Source organism: Elephas maximus, chromosome 5 (assembly GCF_024166365.1).
Source record: "Elephas maximus indicus isolate mEleMax1 chromosome 5, mEleMax1 primary haplotype, whole genome shotgun sequence".
NCBI classification, from domain to species: Eukaryota; Metazoa; Chordata; class Mammalia; order Proboscidea; family Elephantidae; genus Elephas; species Elephas maximus.
The window spans coordinates 53,538,866-53,556,245 of NC_064823.1; the positions used below are offsets into that span (position 1 = coordinate 53,538,866).

General features: G+C 38.6%; 1 protein-coding gene across 1 annotated transcript in view; it reads right to left on the reverse strand.

Moving 5' to 3' along the window:
• Window positions 1-4,122: 4,122 nt before the first annotated feature.
• The window catches only part of MTTP (microsomal triglyceride transfer protein), a 65,933-nt gene continuing 52,675 nt past the window's right edge, over window positions 4,123-17,380 (reverse strand). Inside the window, exons 16-18 of the mRNA XM_049885650.1 lie at window positions 15,594-15,718; window positions 6,958-7,128; window positions 4,123-5,433 (exon numbers count right to left, since the gene is read on the reverse strand). Coding sequence (XP_049741607.1) covers window positions 5,262-5,433; window positions 6,958-7,128; window positions 15,594-15,718 — 468 coding nt within the window. The 3' untranslated portion in view covers window positions 4,123-5,261. The remainder of the gene's footprint in view (window positions 5,434-6,957; window positions 7,129-15,593; window positions 15,719-17,380) is intronic.

Consider the following 17,380-nt stretch of genomic DNA (forward strand, 5'->3'; position numbering starts at 1 on the left):
CTTCTATGTGGAGGAAATATGATGGGAGCTGGGAGGAATGAGAGCAGATGAACTGAAACACAGAGTGCAAGTCTGTTTGGGAGCCTACGCTGCAGGGGCAGGAAAGGGTGTCTATGTAGAGTAGTGCATACAGGGCTGGAATGCAACATTGAGACTGACTGTGGAAAGAGTATTGAATTCCAGGTTTAGGAGCTCAGACTTGATCTTGGACAGGTAACACAATACAATGGTTAAGCACTTGAATTTAGTCAGATTTCTAGGTTAAATCCTGGCTCTGCCTTTTACCATCTGTGAGAGCTTGGACCAGTCACTTAATCTGTGTTTCAGTTCTCCATACAAAAAAGATGTATAATAGTAGTTCCTATTTTTTTTTTTTTACCTTATAGGGTGTTATGAGAATTAAATTATTTAATACCCTCAACATGCCTAGAGCAGTGCATGGCACCTAAACAAGTGCAGAATAAAGTGTTTGATAAATAATTAAGGTCGAGGGATACTTTGGAAGACTCTGGTTAAGCAGCAACAATTTTAATTCTTGGAAATTATCTACTCACCCAAGTGCTTTATATTCAATTCACCACACCCCCTCAGATTTCATTAAAAGGCTAATGTCTTCTTTCCTAATTGAGGAATATAGCAGAACTGCTCCACCTTTAAGCATGTGTATCTCAACAACTTTGAAATCTTCATCTCACACTGAAATTTTACTCTGTGATTATGTTTACATGATTAATCTTCAGACAAACTGAGCGTCAGAAGAATAAATAAAAGTGGAAATAGAGTACCCAGAAATAGAATGGAGGTACCTGACTTTCACTAACAAAAGGAACCAGGTAATTAAAGCCTAAAATCTATTCTGGAAAGAGAATGCCCAAACTTTTATATGTAATCCTAGAAGATTATGGCAGGAATCTTTCCAGTAAAAATAGAAGGGTGAAAATAGCTTACAGGTTTCTGTGATGTTCCAAGTCAACTGTGAATAAATTAAACTTTTATTAATAGGAGGGTAGCAAAGGATTACTAATGTCATCCTAGATAAAAAATAATCCCAGGATGGAAGGCAAATGATTAGCTAAGTTATCTCAAATGGTTTCATTTTATTGACCTAAATTTTGATATTCTTTTCTAATCTCATCAGATAGTATTTGCAATTGCACAGAAGCTCTCTGAGAATGCTACTGCACCCTCAAGCTGAAGGCAAACACCAAACTCCACCTAAGGGTTTCAGATGTCATGAACATAAAGGAAGCTGACACATAGCCAAGAAAAGAGGCTGATTCTGGCTAAGTAGTTATACCAAAAAAAAAAAAAAAACAGGTGCTGTTGAGTCAACTCCAACTCGTGGCAACCCTGTGGACAGAGTAGAACAGCCCCATAGTGTTTCCAAGGAGGGGCTGGTGAATTCGAAGTGCTGTCAACAGTTAACTACCGTGGCCACCAGGGCCCCAGTTAAGTAGTAAAACCAAAACACTAAACCTGTTGCCATCAAGTTGATTCCAAATCATAGTGACCCTATAGGACAGAGTAGAACTGCCTCTTAGGATTTGCAAGAAGTGGCTGGTGGTAGCTGGGGTACACCCAAAACAAAAAGAGGTAAAGAAATCATTTGGCTAGGCTCAAATGATGACATTTGATGAAGTTTTATCTGCGCTCCCATTACGCTCCTTTAGGACTTTGAAAACATTTCTTTTACAGCATTTATACCCTATGTCCACACAAAAATTTACGCCTGAATGTTCATAGCAGCGTTATTCATAATAGCTAAAATATGCAAACTATTAAAATGTTCATCAGCTGTAAATGGATAAAATGAGGTATATCCATCCAATGGAGTATCATTCAGGCATAAGAAAGAATAAAGTACTGATACATGGTACAGTATAGATGAATCTTGAAAACATTGTTAAGTAAAGGAGGCCAGTCACAAAAGACCACTTATTATATTGTTCTATTTGCATGAAATGTACAGAATAGGCAAATATATAGAAATAGAAAGCAAGTTAGTGGTTGCCTAGGGCTGGGAGACGGGGAGATTTGGAAGTGATTGCTATGGGGTTTTTTGGGGAAGGGGTGATACAAATGCTCTAAAATTGATTGTGGTGATAGTTGTGCAACTCTGAATATACTAAAAAACATTGAATTGCACAGTTTAAATGGATGAATTGTATGACACGTAAATTATACCTCATTAAAGCTGTTACGACAACAACAACAAAAACTTATATTTTGTTATCGCACATTCAGGCCTGCCTCCAAGAATGAAGAATCCTGTATGGAGGAAGGGGTTCTCGGAGTAGAGAAAAACAGGAGTCTATGAGTGGGCAAGAGCTTCTGATAGCATCAGAGAAAGAAGATCAAGAACCACAGAGAAAGGGCAATGACTCCCACAACATTGTAATATAGCTTAAAGTTTGTAGCTGCTGTCTCAATGTTTTGTCATTTTCATTACTTGTTGTCTGTATTCTCTTAGCAGCAAAATCTTTAAAACCAAAAAAATCTGGGAAATATGGTACAGTAGGTGTAGAAAGTAGGTTCTGGAGTGAGACTACCTATATTTGACTCGTGGTTCTAACATTTTCTAGCTTAGAAAACCTTAGGTAAGTTAAATGTCTTCTGTGCCTCAGTTTCTCCATCTGTAATTGTACTGCACAATACTGTAGCCATTAGCCATCTGTGGCTACTAAGCACTTGAAATGTAGCTAGTTCAAATTGAGATGTACCATATGTATAAAATGCATATATGACTTTGAAGACCTAATCCTTCACTCAAATATAATATACCTCATTAATTGTTTATATTAGTTGCATGTTAATATGATAACATTTTCGATATCTTGGGTTAAATAAAATATATTAAGTTAATTTCATCTATTTCAGTTTACTTTTTTAAAGAGATTACTAGAAATTTAAAGTTACTGTGTGGCTCATATATTTCTATTGAACAGTGCTGACCTGTAATATAGGGATAATAATTCTACCTACTAAACATGGCAGTTGTGAGAATTAAATGATTAAATACCTGGTACATAATAAGCAGTCAGTGGGTGTTAGCTCTAACAATATTTTTTATTGGTCAGGTTCAGAGGGTGGTCAGGCTCAAAGAAGAAGAGTTTGTCATGGGCAGAACACCAACAAGTGTCAGAGAGTGACAGTGCACTTCACAGAAGAAAGCAAGCCATGGCTTCCCTCATGGCTTGAGGGAAGGAACTGACTGGGGAGTGGTGTGGTCCATGCTTTAAGGTCAGAGGACCCAAGCAGTTCCCAGACAGACAGCTTTGCAGAAGACAAAGCCGGTTTGGAAACCGTTTCCAATAGTGAAATGGACGGTCAGAGCCAGAGGATTTCAAGTGAGGTTTACAATTCTATTTCTGGCTCCAATGTCTCATTTAAAAATGTGGACTACTACTCCATCCCTCTTAAATTTCTATCTTATTTGTCTATGAAGGAGTTAATATTTGTCCTACGCTTCAGGTTTCTTGTTCCTTTGGAACATGCAAAAATTGCTAAGTACTGTTTATTGATCTATATTCTCTAAATAGGAGTCCCTGGGTGGCACAAATGTTTAAGCACTTGACTACTAGCCAAAAGGTTGGTAGTTCAAAGTCAGCCACAGGCACCTTGGAAGGTAGGCCTGACAATCTGCTTCTAAAAGGTCACACCTTGAAAATCTTCTGAAGCAGTTCTACTCTAGAACACACGGGGTTGCCATGAGTTGAAGTTGACTTGATGTCAACTAACAACAGTAATATTCTCCAAAAGAGTAGCAGATAATGCCACCACGTGTGATTTTTCTCGCCACTCTGGTTTTTGACTCCTCCCTGCCTTTGCACTAACTTAACCGTAAGTGTGCTGGTCCAGGGCTTTATGAAAATGGATTTAAAGCTTGTTTTCCAGGTCACAGATCCTTAGACATCCTGGCTATTGTTATTTTCAGCGACCCCTTTTTGGGTTTTTTTCATTTTCCAGAAGGCCCTGGGCGTTGACCTCCCATTGAGGGAATTGGGCCTGTTCTGCAGAGCTGCAGAGGCTTACATGTGTCTAAGCTCAGAAAGTGGCAGGAAAAGAGAAATATGGCACTTGAATTAATGAAAGACAAAACGAATACAATAGGATTTCCACGTATTTATTTCATCGCATTTCATTTTCAATTTATAACCAATGGTGTGTTACCTAAATTTTATATTTTATGTATGTGGACAAATGAGAACCTGTTATTGGATTTATCCCTATAAACACACGTGTCTGTTTAATGATAAATATTTGAAAATGTTTGAAATGGCTCCTTTAACTTGTACAAATAAAGTTATTCTTTTCCTGATTTTTTTTTTTTTTTTCCAGAAATCCACATCTATCAGTTTCTTGAAGTACTATTAAGTTATCTAAGTGATTCTGGCTATTCTGCAGATGGTAGTCAAGTAGACTAGAGCTTCCACCACAAAATAAATGAGGCAGAGATAAAATGATGACTACATGGAGATGTCCCTCCCTTATAAAGGACAATGTACCACATCACAGTCTCAAAGAGACACAGAACAAGAGAAATCAAATGGCGTTCCTGAAATTAATTTTTTAACACCTATGTGTTAAGTCCAGTATTTTTTAGGGCTGGAGGAAGAGGATGGAATGACTTCCTTCTAGAAACCTGACAACATGTCCCTAGAAAAACGAGACCATATGTCTTAATTCTGAGTGTCTTCTACCTTAATGTTTAATGAAATTAACAATAACAGAAAATATAAATATTAATTATTGAAGCTGACTGACAGAAGTCTTTAAAAATTCTTGTCCTCCCCATCCTCCCAAAAGAAGAAAAAAAATAGCCTGTTTTTTCCTGATGAGGCAACATGTTTGGTAGAAAGCAAGTCACATTTAACGTTCCATCACAAAGGGTCTTCATATACATTGAAAACTGGTGAAACAAAATTGGCTTCTCCTGAGTGTTTTTTTGTTTTTTGTTTTTACAAATAGTATTTTGTTTTTAGAGCAGAACTAGTCTGGCTGTACCAAATGGGATTTGAGACCAGTACAAGAAAACTACAAATGTTGCTAAAAGTGTTGCACATGTTAACTCAAAATGACACCCGAGGTAGTATACTGAATAGGCCCAAATTTTATCATTTGAAGTTTTTCATAGCTTTTTACAAAAATCTTAAATACAGGTAAATATGTAAACACTGTGCTCTCAGAGAGCAAGTACTGAGACGTGTCCCATAGCATCCCTTCCAGGGAGACAGATTCAAGTGAAACGTCACCGATCAGGTTCAAAACCAACTGTTGGAAGTACTCTCTGGTTCAGGGGCAAACACCACCTTACACATCTCAGAGTTCTCTTGATGGAGTGGGAGTTCGGATCCTGCTAACAGCTTTTCTTTTCTTCTCTGAGAGACATAACCTTTGCCTGTGGACAGCCTTTCATATTTTGTCTCCAATTGCCTGTATAAGAACAACAATAAAAAAAAAAAAATAGAAGAACAACAATAGCAACAGCAAAATTGCACACATATTAAAGTGACCCCACACTTGTCTGATTCAAGTCAAAGCTTCTTTTTCAAATCAATTTGAGATGAGATATAAGTGCCAAAGATTACCAGCTTCCATTCCCACGAATGAGGTGATTTTCTTTTTCCCATTCCTTTTATACTAACAGACACACATCAAATGCCTGGAATATCAAAGTCCATTTTTCTTTAATGGAGGGCTGAATTCCTTTCAGCTCTTTGGAGATGCCGTTAAGCTTTGCAGGCCTTGCTATGTCTCCCACCCTTCATTCCAGGAGCCCCGCCTTGGGAGCACTTCCCTTTTGAGCAAGTCCAAGTCCAACTGGACTGAAGCTGAGAATGCTGACAGGGAAACATTCCCAGAATTCTGGCCCAAGTAAAATTTGGATCCTAACCAGATAGCCATGTGGCTGGGTTGGTGTTCACAGCATTTTGATCATGGGGAGTTCGTTTTTTTAATACTTTTTTAATGTTTTCCTCAGCATTATTAGTAGAAGTTAGTGACAGCTTAATATTCTAACTACAGCCCACAGTCTCTTATGCTATAAAAACATAACTTACTCATACTTGTAGGTGTGTGTGTGGATGTGTGTGTGTGTGTGACATTCTTTATATGGATCATGAAATATCAGGAAAATAAAGAAAGTGCTCGACTCTGGCCTACTTGTCAAAGGAAAGGCTGTAACAACAAGGCAGCTTGTTATTTTAAGTCTACGGTGTGCCTTCTTGGATAGATAGTGTGTGTCAAGGGGGCCTCTACAGTGATTATTTGCTACCTAGAACTAAAGCATTCTAATAGTCATCATAGCTTCATGCAATAGCACTCTTGTAAATAATGGTTACAAGATTCAAAGAATACTGTTTAAATGAGAGTTAGGCTCTAAAGTAGAAGAGATGACGGGAAAGTTACGTGCATGATTATATATCTGTTTTTAGAACATTAAGAATTCTACTGCAGCTTTTTTTTTTTTTTTAATTCAAAATTCCAAGCTCTCAAGGTTGAACCAAAACTTAAACGAGGTCAAGTTCCAGATTTATGCAATACCTGGAAATTATAAATTCACCTGGGCCCTTAAAGCATGGTAAATGGATTGCCGGGTGTGTTGTTTTGAAATTCCTGTCCAGAAAACAGTAAATGTGCATTGGCGTTTTTGCTGAAACCATGTGGCAACTCCCTTGGTAAATGAAATCCATGTGTTTCCTTGATAAGCTATTTCTGGATTAGAAAAGGATATTATCTCCAGAAGCACATGAATAAGTCACGAGTTTCTTTGTATCATAGAATCTGACTTTCTTTAGCCTTACCAATACGCTTTTGCTTATTTAAAGAAAGTTTATATTTCACTGAGTTATTACCATTTTCTTTCAATACGAAAATTCAATGCTCATAACTGAGTGCATGTTCCTGGTGAAGGACGGATGGCCCTGGGACTTTCCATGAGAACTTTTTTTTTTTTACCTGAATGGAGCTCCGTCCTTGTCCATTTGCATGCAAACTAAGAATGGGTACTGAGAAAACTGTACTGTGGAGATGAACTCCAGTCCTGCTTCCGTTTCTGCACTGATTTCCAGGCCCACATTCACAAAAGAGGAGTCCACTGTGATGTCACCAGTTACTACCGCGACCACCCTAAAGATTAGGAGGGGAAAAAAAAAAACAAAAACCTGTTAACATCATATTTTAATTGAGCTGGGCTAACAGCTATAATTTCACAGGATTTGAACTCATGATGCTGATAACTTGAAGGAAACGAACGACTCATAGGTGACCTAAACATGCTTAGAGTTCTGGTGGTCACCAAGGCCTGGTTAGTCCCTGGGATTGGGCAGCAAGACTTTGTCCATCCCTGTCCCCTTCCTCAGCCTTCAAACTCTAGATGTAGGAATGAAGTGTTTCTCAGGTACTGTTTGATATGGAGATACCAAGTATCTAGATAAAGACACACCTAGAACCCAATCCTCTCGGAGGTCAGAGTTATCTTAAAAGAAAGTCTAAACTCACCAAGAAGACGGCTGATGTTTATAACAATTTTCTTGGTAAGTATCACTTTGTTGGCAGTTCTATGTAGCTATTTCAATTCCATAATCACTACTTTCCCCAAAGGGTCTCTAGAGACATAAATCTGTGGTTTCCAAAAATTTTGAAAAATATCATGTTGCAAAGAATGATTCCTACAGTGGGCATGAACAGGAAGGACAAATATGGTGGATACTCCCGTGACAGTCTAGAGAAAGAACGGAATAGTCAGATTAGATTGGCTAGGAAATACAGCTTGGATGATAATGAAGAGGATAAACAATCCCAGTAGAAGACCGACCTCCAGAACCACTCTAATTCAGTTATACCCACCAAATCCACTGCCATCGAATTGATTCTGACTCATAGCAACCCTATTGGACAGAGTAGGACTGTCCCCATAGGGTTTCCAAGGCTATAAATCTTTATGGAAGCAGGCTGCTACATCTTTGTCCTGTGGAGCTGTTGGTGGGTTAGAGCCGTCAACCTTTTGGTTAGCAGCTGAGCACTTAACAACTGCGCTACCAAGGCTCCTTAATTTAATTATAGACTTTAAGTAGGACTGTGGGAAATTGCTCCCACGATTATACCAGAGTCCTATGCCCACGCTTTTTGATAGAGGTACTAAATTTTGCTGTGCAATTTAAAAACTCCTTATTGTACAAGCAGGTCAGAGATCAGAGGCGGTGTCTTTTCAATTCCTACATCCCTTATGTTCTCTCAAATGTCTTATACTCAGCAAAAGTTTAAGACGTACTTTTTAAATGAATGAATGAATTTATGAAAAATAGAAGACAGACTCATTAAAATGTGGCTACTGATAGATTCTTAACAATATTGTGCCCTTTTTAAAAAACCCATTCTTTTGTCATTGCTATTGTTAATGCTTCGTGCAAAGAATTCAATTCAGTTTAACTTGGGGGAAACTTCCGTCTAGAAAACACTTCAAAAAGAAGAGGAAGATGATCCATTCAGTGGAGCACTCTGAACTACATTGTTGGACCCTCTGAGGTCTAGTTCTATTTCTTCTCTATGGTTCCTTCCAGTAACACTGTGGGTCATCCTTCATAGTAAAGGTGCCATCTTTTGATTACTTTCAATTCTTGTATTTACAGTTCAAAATTAATCAAAGTTTTAATTTTATCACTTATCTCACTTTGGCCCCACTATACTTTTAAATATCTAAAAAGAATGAATTGTATTTCCATTTCCTTTTCTTTAATTCTATAGCAAACAGGAGAAAACTATTCTGATTATTACACTGGTTCAGAGACATTGTTTTATGTTCAAAATAAATAAAATACTTCCTTTTGATTTCCATAGGGTGTTGTTGTTGTTGTTAGGTGCAGTTGAGTCGGCTCCGACTTACAGCGACCCTATGCACAACAGAATGAAACACTGCCCAGTCCTGCGCCATCCTTAAACAATCCTTGTTATGCTTGAGCCCATTGTTGCAGCCACTGTGTCAATCCACCTTGTTGAGGGTCTTCCTCTTTTCTGCTGACCCTGTAGTTTGCTAAGCATGATGTCCTTCTGCAGAGACTGATCCGTCCTGACAACATGTCCAAAGCATGTAAGATGCAGTCTCGCCATCCTTGCTTCTAAGGGGCACTCTGGTTGTACTTCTTCCAAGACAGATTTATTTGTTCTTCTGGCAGTCCACAGTATATCCAATATTCTTAGCCAACATCACAATTCAAAGGCATCAATTCTTCTTCAGTCTTCCTTATTCATTGTCCAGCTTTCACATGCATATGATGTGATTGAAAATACCATGGCTTGGGGGTCTTCAAGGTGACATCTTTGCTCTTCAACACTTTGAAGAGGTCCTTTGCAGCAGATTTACCCAATGTAATGTGTCTTTTGATTTCTTGACTGCTGCTTCCATGGCTGTTGATAAAATAAAATGAAATCCTTGACAACTTCAATATTTTCTCCGTTTATCATGGTGTTGCTCATTGGTCCAGTTGTGAGGATTTTTGTTTTTTTTATGTTGAGGTATAATCCATACTGAAGGCTGTGGTCTTTGATCTTCATTAGTAAGTGCTTCAAGTCCTCTTCACTTTCAACAAGCAAGGTTGTGTCATCGGCATAACACAGGTTGTTAATGAGTCTTCCTCCAATCCTGATGCCCCGTTCTTCTTCATATAGTCCAGCTTCTCGGATTATTTGCTCAGCATACAGGTTGAATAGGCATAGTGAAAGAATACAACCCTGGCACAAACCTTTCCTGACTTTAAACCAATCAGTATCCCCTTGTTCTGTCTGAACAACTGCCTCTTGATCTATATAAAGATTCCTCATGAGCACAATTAAGTGTTCTGGAATTCCCATTCTTTGCAACATTATCCATAATTTGTTATGAGCCACATAGTCGAATGCCTTTGCATAGTCAATAAAACAAAGGTAAATATCCTTCTGGTATTCTCTGCATTCAGCCAGGATCCATCTGACATCAGCAATGATATCCCTGGTCCCACATCCTCTTCTGAAACCAGCCTGAATTTCTGGCAGTACCCTGTCGATATACTGCTGCAGCCATATTTTTTTTTTAATAATTTTTATTGTGCTTTAAGTGAAAGTTTACAAATCAAGTCAGTCTCTCACACAAAAACCCATATACACCTTGCTACATACTCCCAATTACTCTCCTCCTAATGAGACAGCCAGCTCTCTCTCTCCACTCTCTCTTTTTGTGTCCATTTCGCCAGCTTCTAACCCCCTCCACCCTCTCATCTCCCCTCCAGGCAGGAGATGCCAACATAGTCTCAAGTGTCCACCTGATCCAAGAAGCTTACTCCTCACCAGCATCCCTCACCAAACCATTGTCCAGTCCAATCCATGTCTGAAGAGTTGGCTTTGGGAATGGTTCCGGTCCTGGGCCAACAGAAGGTCTGGGGGCCATGACCACCAGGGTCCTTCTAGTCTCAGACCATTAAGTCTAGCCTTATGAGAATTTGGGGTCTACATCCCATTGCTTTCCTGCTCCCTCAGGGGTTCTCTGTTGTGTTCCCTGTCAGGGCAGTCATCAGTTTTAGCCGGGCACCATCTAGTTCTTCTGGTCTCAGGATGATGTAGTCGCTGGTTCACGTGGCCGTTTCTGTCTCTTGGGCTCATAATCGCCTTGTGTCCTTGGTGTTCTTCATTCTCCTTTGATCCAGGTGGGTTGAGACCAATTGATGCATCTTAGATGTCTGCTTGCTAGCATTTAAGACCCCAGGTGCCACTCTTCAAAGTGGGATGCAGAATGTTTTCTTCACAGATTTTATTATGCCAGTTGATTAGATGTCCCCTGAAATCATGGTCCCCAGACCCCTGCCCCTGCTACATTGGCCTTCAAAGTATTCAGTTTATTCAGGAAACTGCTTTTGGTTTAGACCAATTGTGCTGACCTCCAGTGTATTGTGTGCTGCCTTTCCCTTCACCTAAAGTAGTTCTTATCTACTATCTAATTAGTGAATGCCCCTCTCCCATCTTCCCTTCCTGCTCCCTCTAGTAACCACAAAAGAATGTTTTCTTCTCAGTTTAAACTATTTCTCAAGTTCTCATAATAGCGGTCTTGTACAATATTTGTCCTTTTGCAACTGACTAATTTCACTCGCATAATGCCTTCCAGGTTCCTCCATGTTATGAAATGTTTCATAGATCCGTCACTGTTCTTTATCGATGCGTAGTATTCCATCGTCTGAATATACCATAATTTATTTATCCATTCATCCATTGATGGGCACCTTGGTTGCTTCCATCTTTTTGCTATTGTAAACAGTGCTGCAATAAACATGGGTGTGCTTATATCTGTTCGTGTAAAGGCTCTTATTTCTCTAGGATATATTCCGAGGAGTGGGATTGCTGGATCGTATGGTAGTTCTATTTCTAGCTGTTGAAGGAAGCGCCAAATCGATTTCCAAAGTGGTTGTACCATTTTACATTCCCACCAGCAGTGTAAAAGTGTTCCAATCTCTCCACAGCCTCTCCAACATTTATTATTTTGTGTTTTTTGGATTAATGCCAGCCTTGTTGGAGTGAGATGAAACCTCATTGTAGTTTTGATCTGCATTTCTCTAATGGCTAATGATCTTGAACATTTCCTCCTATATCTGTTAGCTACCTGAATGTCTTCTTTAGTGAAGTGGCTATTCATATCTTTTGCCCATTTTTTAATTCGGTTATTTGTCTTTTTGCAGTTGAGTTTTTGCAGTATCATGTAGATTTTAGAGATCAGGCGCTGATCAGAAATGTCATAGCTAAAAACTTTTTCCCAGTCTGTAGGTAGACTGGGTTGTTTTTTTAGGCAGTCTTTTTACTCTTTTGGTGAAGTCTGTGGATGAGCATAGGTGTTTGATTTTTAGGAGCTCCCAGTTATCTAGTTTTTCTCGTACATTCTTTATAATGTTTTGTACACTGTTTATGTCATGTATTAGGGCTCCTAACGTTGTCCCTATTTTTTTTTTCCATGATCCTTATTATTTTAGATTTTATATTTAGGTCTTTGATCCATTTTGAGTTAGTTTTTGTGCATGGAGTGAGGTATGAGTCTTGTTTCATTTTTTTTCCAGATGGATATCCAGTTATGCCAGCATCATTTGTTAAAAAGACTGTCTTTTCCCTATTTAACTGTTTTGGGACCTTTGTCAAATATCAACTGCTCATATGTGGATGGATTTATGTCTGGATTCTCAACTGTGTTCCATTGGTCCATGTATCTGTTGTTGTACCAGTACCAGGCTGTTTTAACTACAGTGGCGGTGTACTAGGTTCTAAAATCAGGTAAAGTAAGGCCTCCCACTTTGTTCTTCTTTTTCAGTAATGCCTTATTTATCCGGGGCCTCTTTCCGTTCCATGTGAAGTTGGTGATTTTTTTCTCCATCTCATTAAAGAATGTCTTTGGGATTTGGATCAGAATTGCATTAAATGTATAGATCGCTTTTGGTAGAATAGACATTTTTATAATGTTAAGTCTTCCTATCCATGAGCAAGGTATGTTCTTCCACTTTTGTAAGTCTCTTTTGGTTTCTTGCAGAAGTGTACTGTAGTTTTCTTTGTATAAGGCTTTTACATCTCTGGTAAGATTTATGCTTAAGTATTTTATCTCCTTGGGGGCTACAGTAAATGGCATTGATTTGGTGATTTCGTCTTCGATGTTCTTTTTGTTGGTGTAGAGGAATCCAAATGATTTTTGTATGTTTATCTTGTATCCCGATACTCTGCTGAACTCTTCTATTAGTCTCAGTAGTTTTCTGGAGGATTCCTTAGGGTTTTCTGTGTATAAGATCATGTCTGCAAATACAGATACTTTTACTTCTTCCTTGCCAATCTGGATGCCCTTTGTTTCTTTATCTAGCCTAATTGCTCTGGCTAGGACTTCCAGCACAATGCTGAATAAGAGTGGTGATAAAGGGTATCCTTGTCTGGTTCCCAATCTCAATGGGAATGTTTTCAGGCTCTCTCCGTTTAGGGTGATGTGGGCTGTTGGCTTTGCATAAAGGCCCGTAATTATGTTGAGGAATTTTCCTTCTATTCCTATTTTGCTGAGAGCTTTTATCACGAATGAGTGTTGAACTTTGTCGAATGCGTTTTCTGCATCAATTGATAAAATCATGTGATTCGTGTCTTTTGTTTTATTTATGCGGTAGATTACATTGTTTTTCTAATGTTGAACCATCCCTGCATACCTGGTATGAATCCCACTTGGTCATGGTGAATTATTTTTTTTTGATAGGTTGTTGAATTCTGTTGGCTAGAATTTTGTTGAGGATTTTTACATCTACATTCATGAGGGATATAGGTCCATAATTTTCTTTTCTTGTGGTGTCTTTACCTGGTTTTGGTATCAGATATACGGTGGCTTCATAGAATGAGTTTGGTAGTATTCCGTCCTTTTCTATGCTCTGAAATACCTTCAGTAGTAGTGGTGTTAACTCTTCTCTGAAAGCTTGGTAGAACTGTGCAGTGAAGCCATCTGGACCAGGGCTTTTTTTTTGTTGTTGGGAGTTTTTTGATTACCTTTACAATCTCTTCTTTTGTTATGGGTCTATTTAGTCGTTCTACCTCTGTGTTAGTTTAGGTAGGTGGTGTGTTTCTAGGAATTCATCTATTTCTTCTAGGCTTTCCAATTTGAGTATAGTTTTTCATAGTAATGTGATATGATTCTTTTAATTTCAGTTGGATCTGTTGTAACATCATGCCTCTCATTTCTTATTTGGGTTATTTGCTTCCTCTCCTTTTTTTCTTTTGTCAGTTTGGCCAGTGGTTTATGAATTTTGTTGATTTTTTCAAAAAACCAGCTTTTGGTCTTGTTAATTCTTTCAATTGTTTTTCTGTTTTCTATTTCATTTAGTTCAGCTCTAATTTTTATTATTTGCTTTCTTCTGGTGCCTGTGGGTTTCTTTTGTTGCTCTCTTTCTATTTGTCCAAGTTGTAGGGATAATTCTTTGATTTTGGCCTTTTCTTCTTTTTGGATGCAGCCATTTTTGAAGGATCTTCAGCAAAATTTTGCTTGCGTATGATATTGTTCTATAATTTCCACATTTCGTTGAATCACCTTTCTTGGGAATAGGCATAAGTATGGATCTCTTCCAGTCAGTTGGCTAGGAAGGTGTCTTCCATATTTCTTGGCATAGATGAATGAGCACCTCCGGCACTGCATCCATTTGTTGAAACATCTCAATTTATATTCCATCAATTCCTGGAGCCTTGTTTTTTATCAATGCTTTCAGAGCAGCTTGGACTTCTTTCTTCAGTACCATTGGTTCCTGATCATATGCTACCTCTTGGAATGTTTGAACATCGACTAATTCTTTTTGGTATAATGACCCTGTGTATTCCTTCCATCTTCTTTTGATGCTTTCTGCATCGTTTAATATTTTCCCCATAGAATCCTTCACTATCGCAACTCGAGGCTTGAATTTTTTCTTCAGTTCTTTCTGCTTGAGAAACACTGGGCATGTTCTTCCTTTTTGGTTTTCCATTTTCAGCTCTTTGCACATGTCATTATAATACTTTACTTTGTCTTCTTAAACCACCCTTTGAAATCTTATGTTCAGTTCTTTTACTTCATCAATTCTTCCTTTTGTTTTAGCTGCTCAACGTTCGCAAGCAAGTTTCAGAGTCTCCTCCGACATCCACCTTGGTCTTTTCTTTCTTTCCTGTCTTTTCAGTGGCCTCTTGCTTTCTTCATGTATGATGTCCTTGATGTCATAGATGAGGAAAAATGAAAGGACCTGAGAACACTTTGTTTAGAAAAAGAAATGTTGATGAAAACTTAAGGACTTCTAATATTTAAGACTAAGCTTCTGCACAGAAGCAATTGTCTTTTTTTTTCCTCCACTGAAGACAGCACAAGAGGCAAGGTTTTAAACTCCAACAATAGGAATAAGCAAAAAGTTGGCTTCAATGTAAAATTCCCTGACAGCATTGACAACTACTAAAGTACAATATCAAGAGGAGAGGAACCCCTCACTGGCGGGGTGTGCAGTCTGTCATGTCTTTAAGAGCAAGAAGACTCTCGGCTCTCTGAACTCTAATAGGTACTGTCCAGCCCATAGGAAGCTATGGATAGAATGACTTCTTATGGTCACTTTTAATCCTACAATTTAATGATTACAAATAAAAAGCATAGATTTTGAAAAGTCAGAATGTGAAAAAACTTTCTAATACAGGATGCACTGTTATCCCAGAACTGAAACCATTTCTGGAGCCCACTCTTCAAAGATGAGACAGGACTATAAAACAAAAAATAATACACATGACACATGAGGAATGTGCTTCTTAGTTCAATTAGATATAGGAGACCAAATGGGCAGCTCCTGTCCAAAACCAGGATGAGAAGGCAGGAAGGGACAGTAATGGGATGAATGGACACAGGGAACCTGGGGTGGAAAGGAGGGTGTGCTGTCACATTGTGGAGATTACAACTTATGTCACAAAACAATGTGTATAAATTTTTGAATGAGAAATTAACTTGAGATGTAAACTTTCACCCAAAGCACAATAAAAAAGAAAGGAAACAGTTAAAAAAAAAAATTCCAATATATATTGCTGCAGCTCTTTGTATAGAGTATTGTACGTATAATGCTTACCGATTTTTCACCCGTGTTTTGGACTCACGGTACCACAGACTAAACTCCATTGAACCTGAAATATCAATAGCTAGACCACCCTGAACTTCTGTGTTGGCCTTTAGTCCAGATTGCAATTGAATCTCCTAGAAGCAATAATAATAATAACAATTAGCAGCAGCAACACTAGTTAGCCAACCCCCTTTCCAAAGGCACATTCAACCTCCTGCTGAAGATAATATGATTTGAGTTGTTTTGATGTTACTCATTAAAAAGAAAAAAACCCGTTGCCATCAAGTCGATTCTGACTCATAGTGAGCCTTAGGTCAGAGTAGAACTACCCCATAGAGTTTCCAAGGAGCACCTGGCAGATTTGAACTGCTGACCTTTTGATTAGCAGCCGTAGCAGTTAACCATTACACCACCAGGGTTTCCATTTTGATGTTAGAGCCTTGGAAAGACCCCGTCCTAATCTTGATGGCAGCTGACAACAACAACAATCTTGATTACTGGAAGCAGACTGTGCTGATTTGCTAAATTATTTGTCAGTTAAAATTATAGAGAAGTGAAGTGCCAATTGAAAAAGGAGTTTTCTCTTCAGTCATTGCCTGATTTTGGAAGGGGCAATGGTTCTCAAAGTGTGATCCCCAAACTGGGAATCTGTCATATATGCAAATACTTGCCTCTCCTCACCCAGACCCACTGAGTCAGAAACTCTGAGGGAGGGTTCCTAGCAGTCTGTTTTAATAAACTCCCTTTCACCGCTTCTCCAGTTAGGTGCTGTATTAAATATAGACAACTGTATCCTAAAATAAAAGGCAGGATAGAAACTGCTGGCATAATTTAAAAGCTCCAGGAATTGTTTAGTTCAAACTAGGAAAGTAAGGTAAGGTAAATTAATTAAGCCTTAACACCCTGCTGTTTGACATTTGAAATGACATCAAATTAACCGTCAAGTCCAACGAGAACTCAACAGCATTTTTCAGAGGGACAGTAATCATTTACAAACATAGTCTACGGTGAGCAATTTTGTGGTTATCTAAAACCCATTTCTTTGCCTGCATTTAGTCTTTAAATCTTGCATTTTCAGTGTACATTGGCCAGGGTGATGTTGGCTGAAAACTTTTTCCCTGGATTAGAATCAGATTGCGTGGGGACAGTGTTGGAAGTGATAATGGTTCTGGGAGGAAGGCTCAGTATCCTTAATTTTAATATTCTTCCCAAAACCTTAAATTCATGGCAACTGGCAGCATGACTAATTTCTTTATGCAACTGCCCTACTCAGACTAAACAAGTCACAATCTCCCCAACTATAAATGCTGTGATTTCACCAACCAGAAAGGATAGTGTTGATAGCTGTGAATTTTCTCTACTTTCCAAAACTTGTGGCAGGAAATTTTAATCAAAGGTCTAAGTTTCCTATCAGGTGTAATCAGGGGTGGATTAACCAATAATGACAGTATGCACCAGAGTATGTTGAGCAAGGTACGCATGGGCTTAATTGTATTTACTTGGTAATCTGTGGTGAGCAATTTCACATGGGTCTCACCACATCTTTGACATGGTAGGGAACAGGTGAAATTGTGCACTGCAGATTGGTGGGAAGACACAGTTGGGCCCGTGTGTACCTTGCTTATTGGGTAATCCAGCCCTGGGTGTAATAAAAAACTATGATTGTGCCATAAGCTTAATTTCAGCTTGAAAGATACAACTGAAGGCATGAGAATCTTGGTGCAATAAGAGCACTCTAGGAGATAGCCCCAAAAAACAAAAACCAAAGTCGTTGTTGTGAAGTTGATTCCAACTCA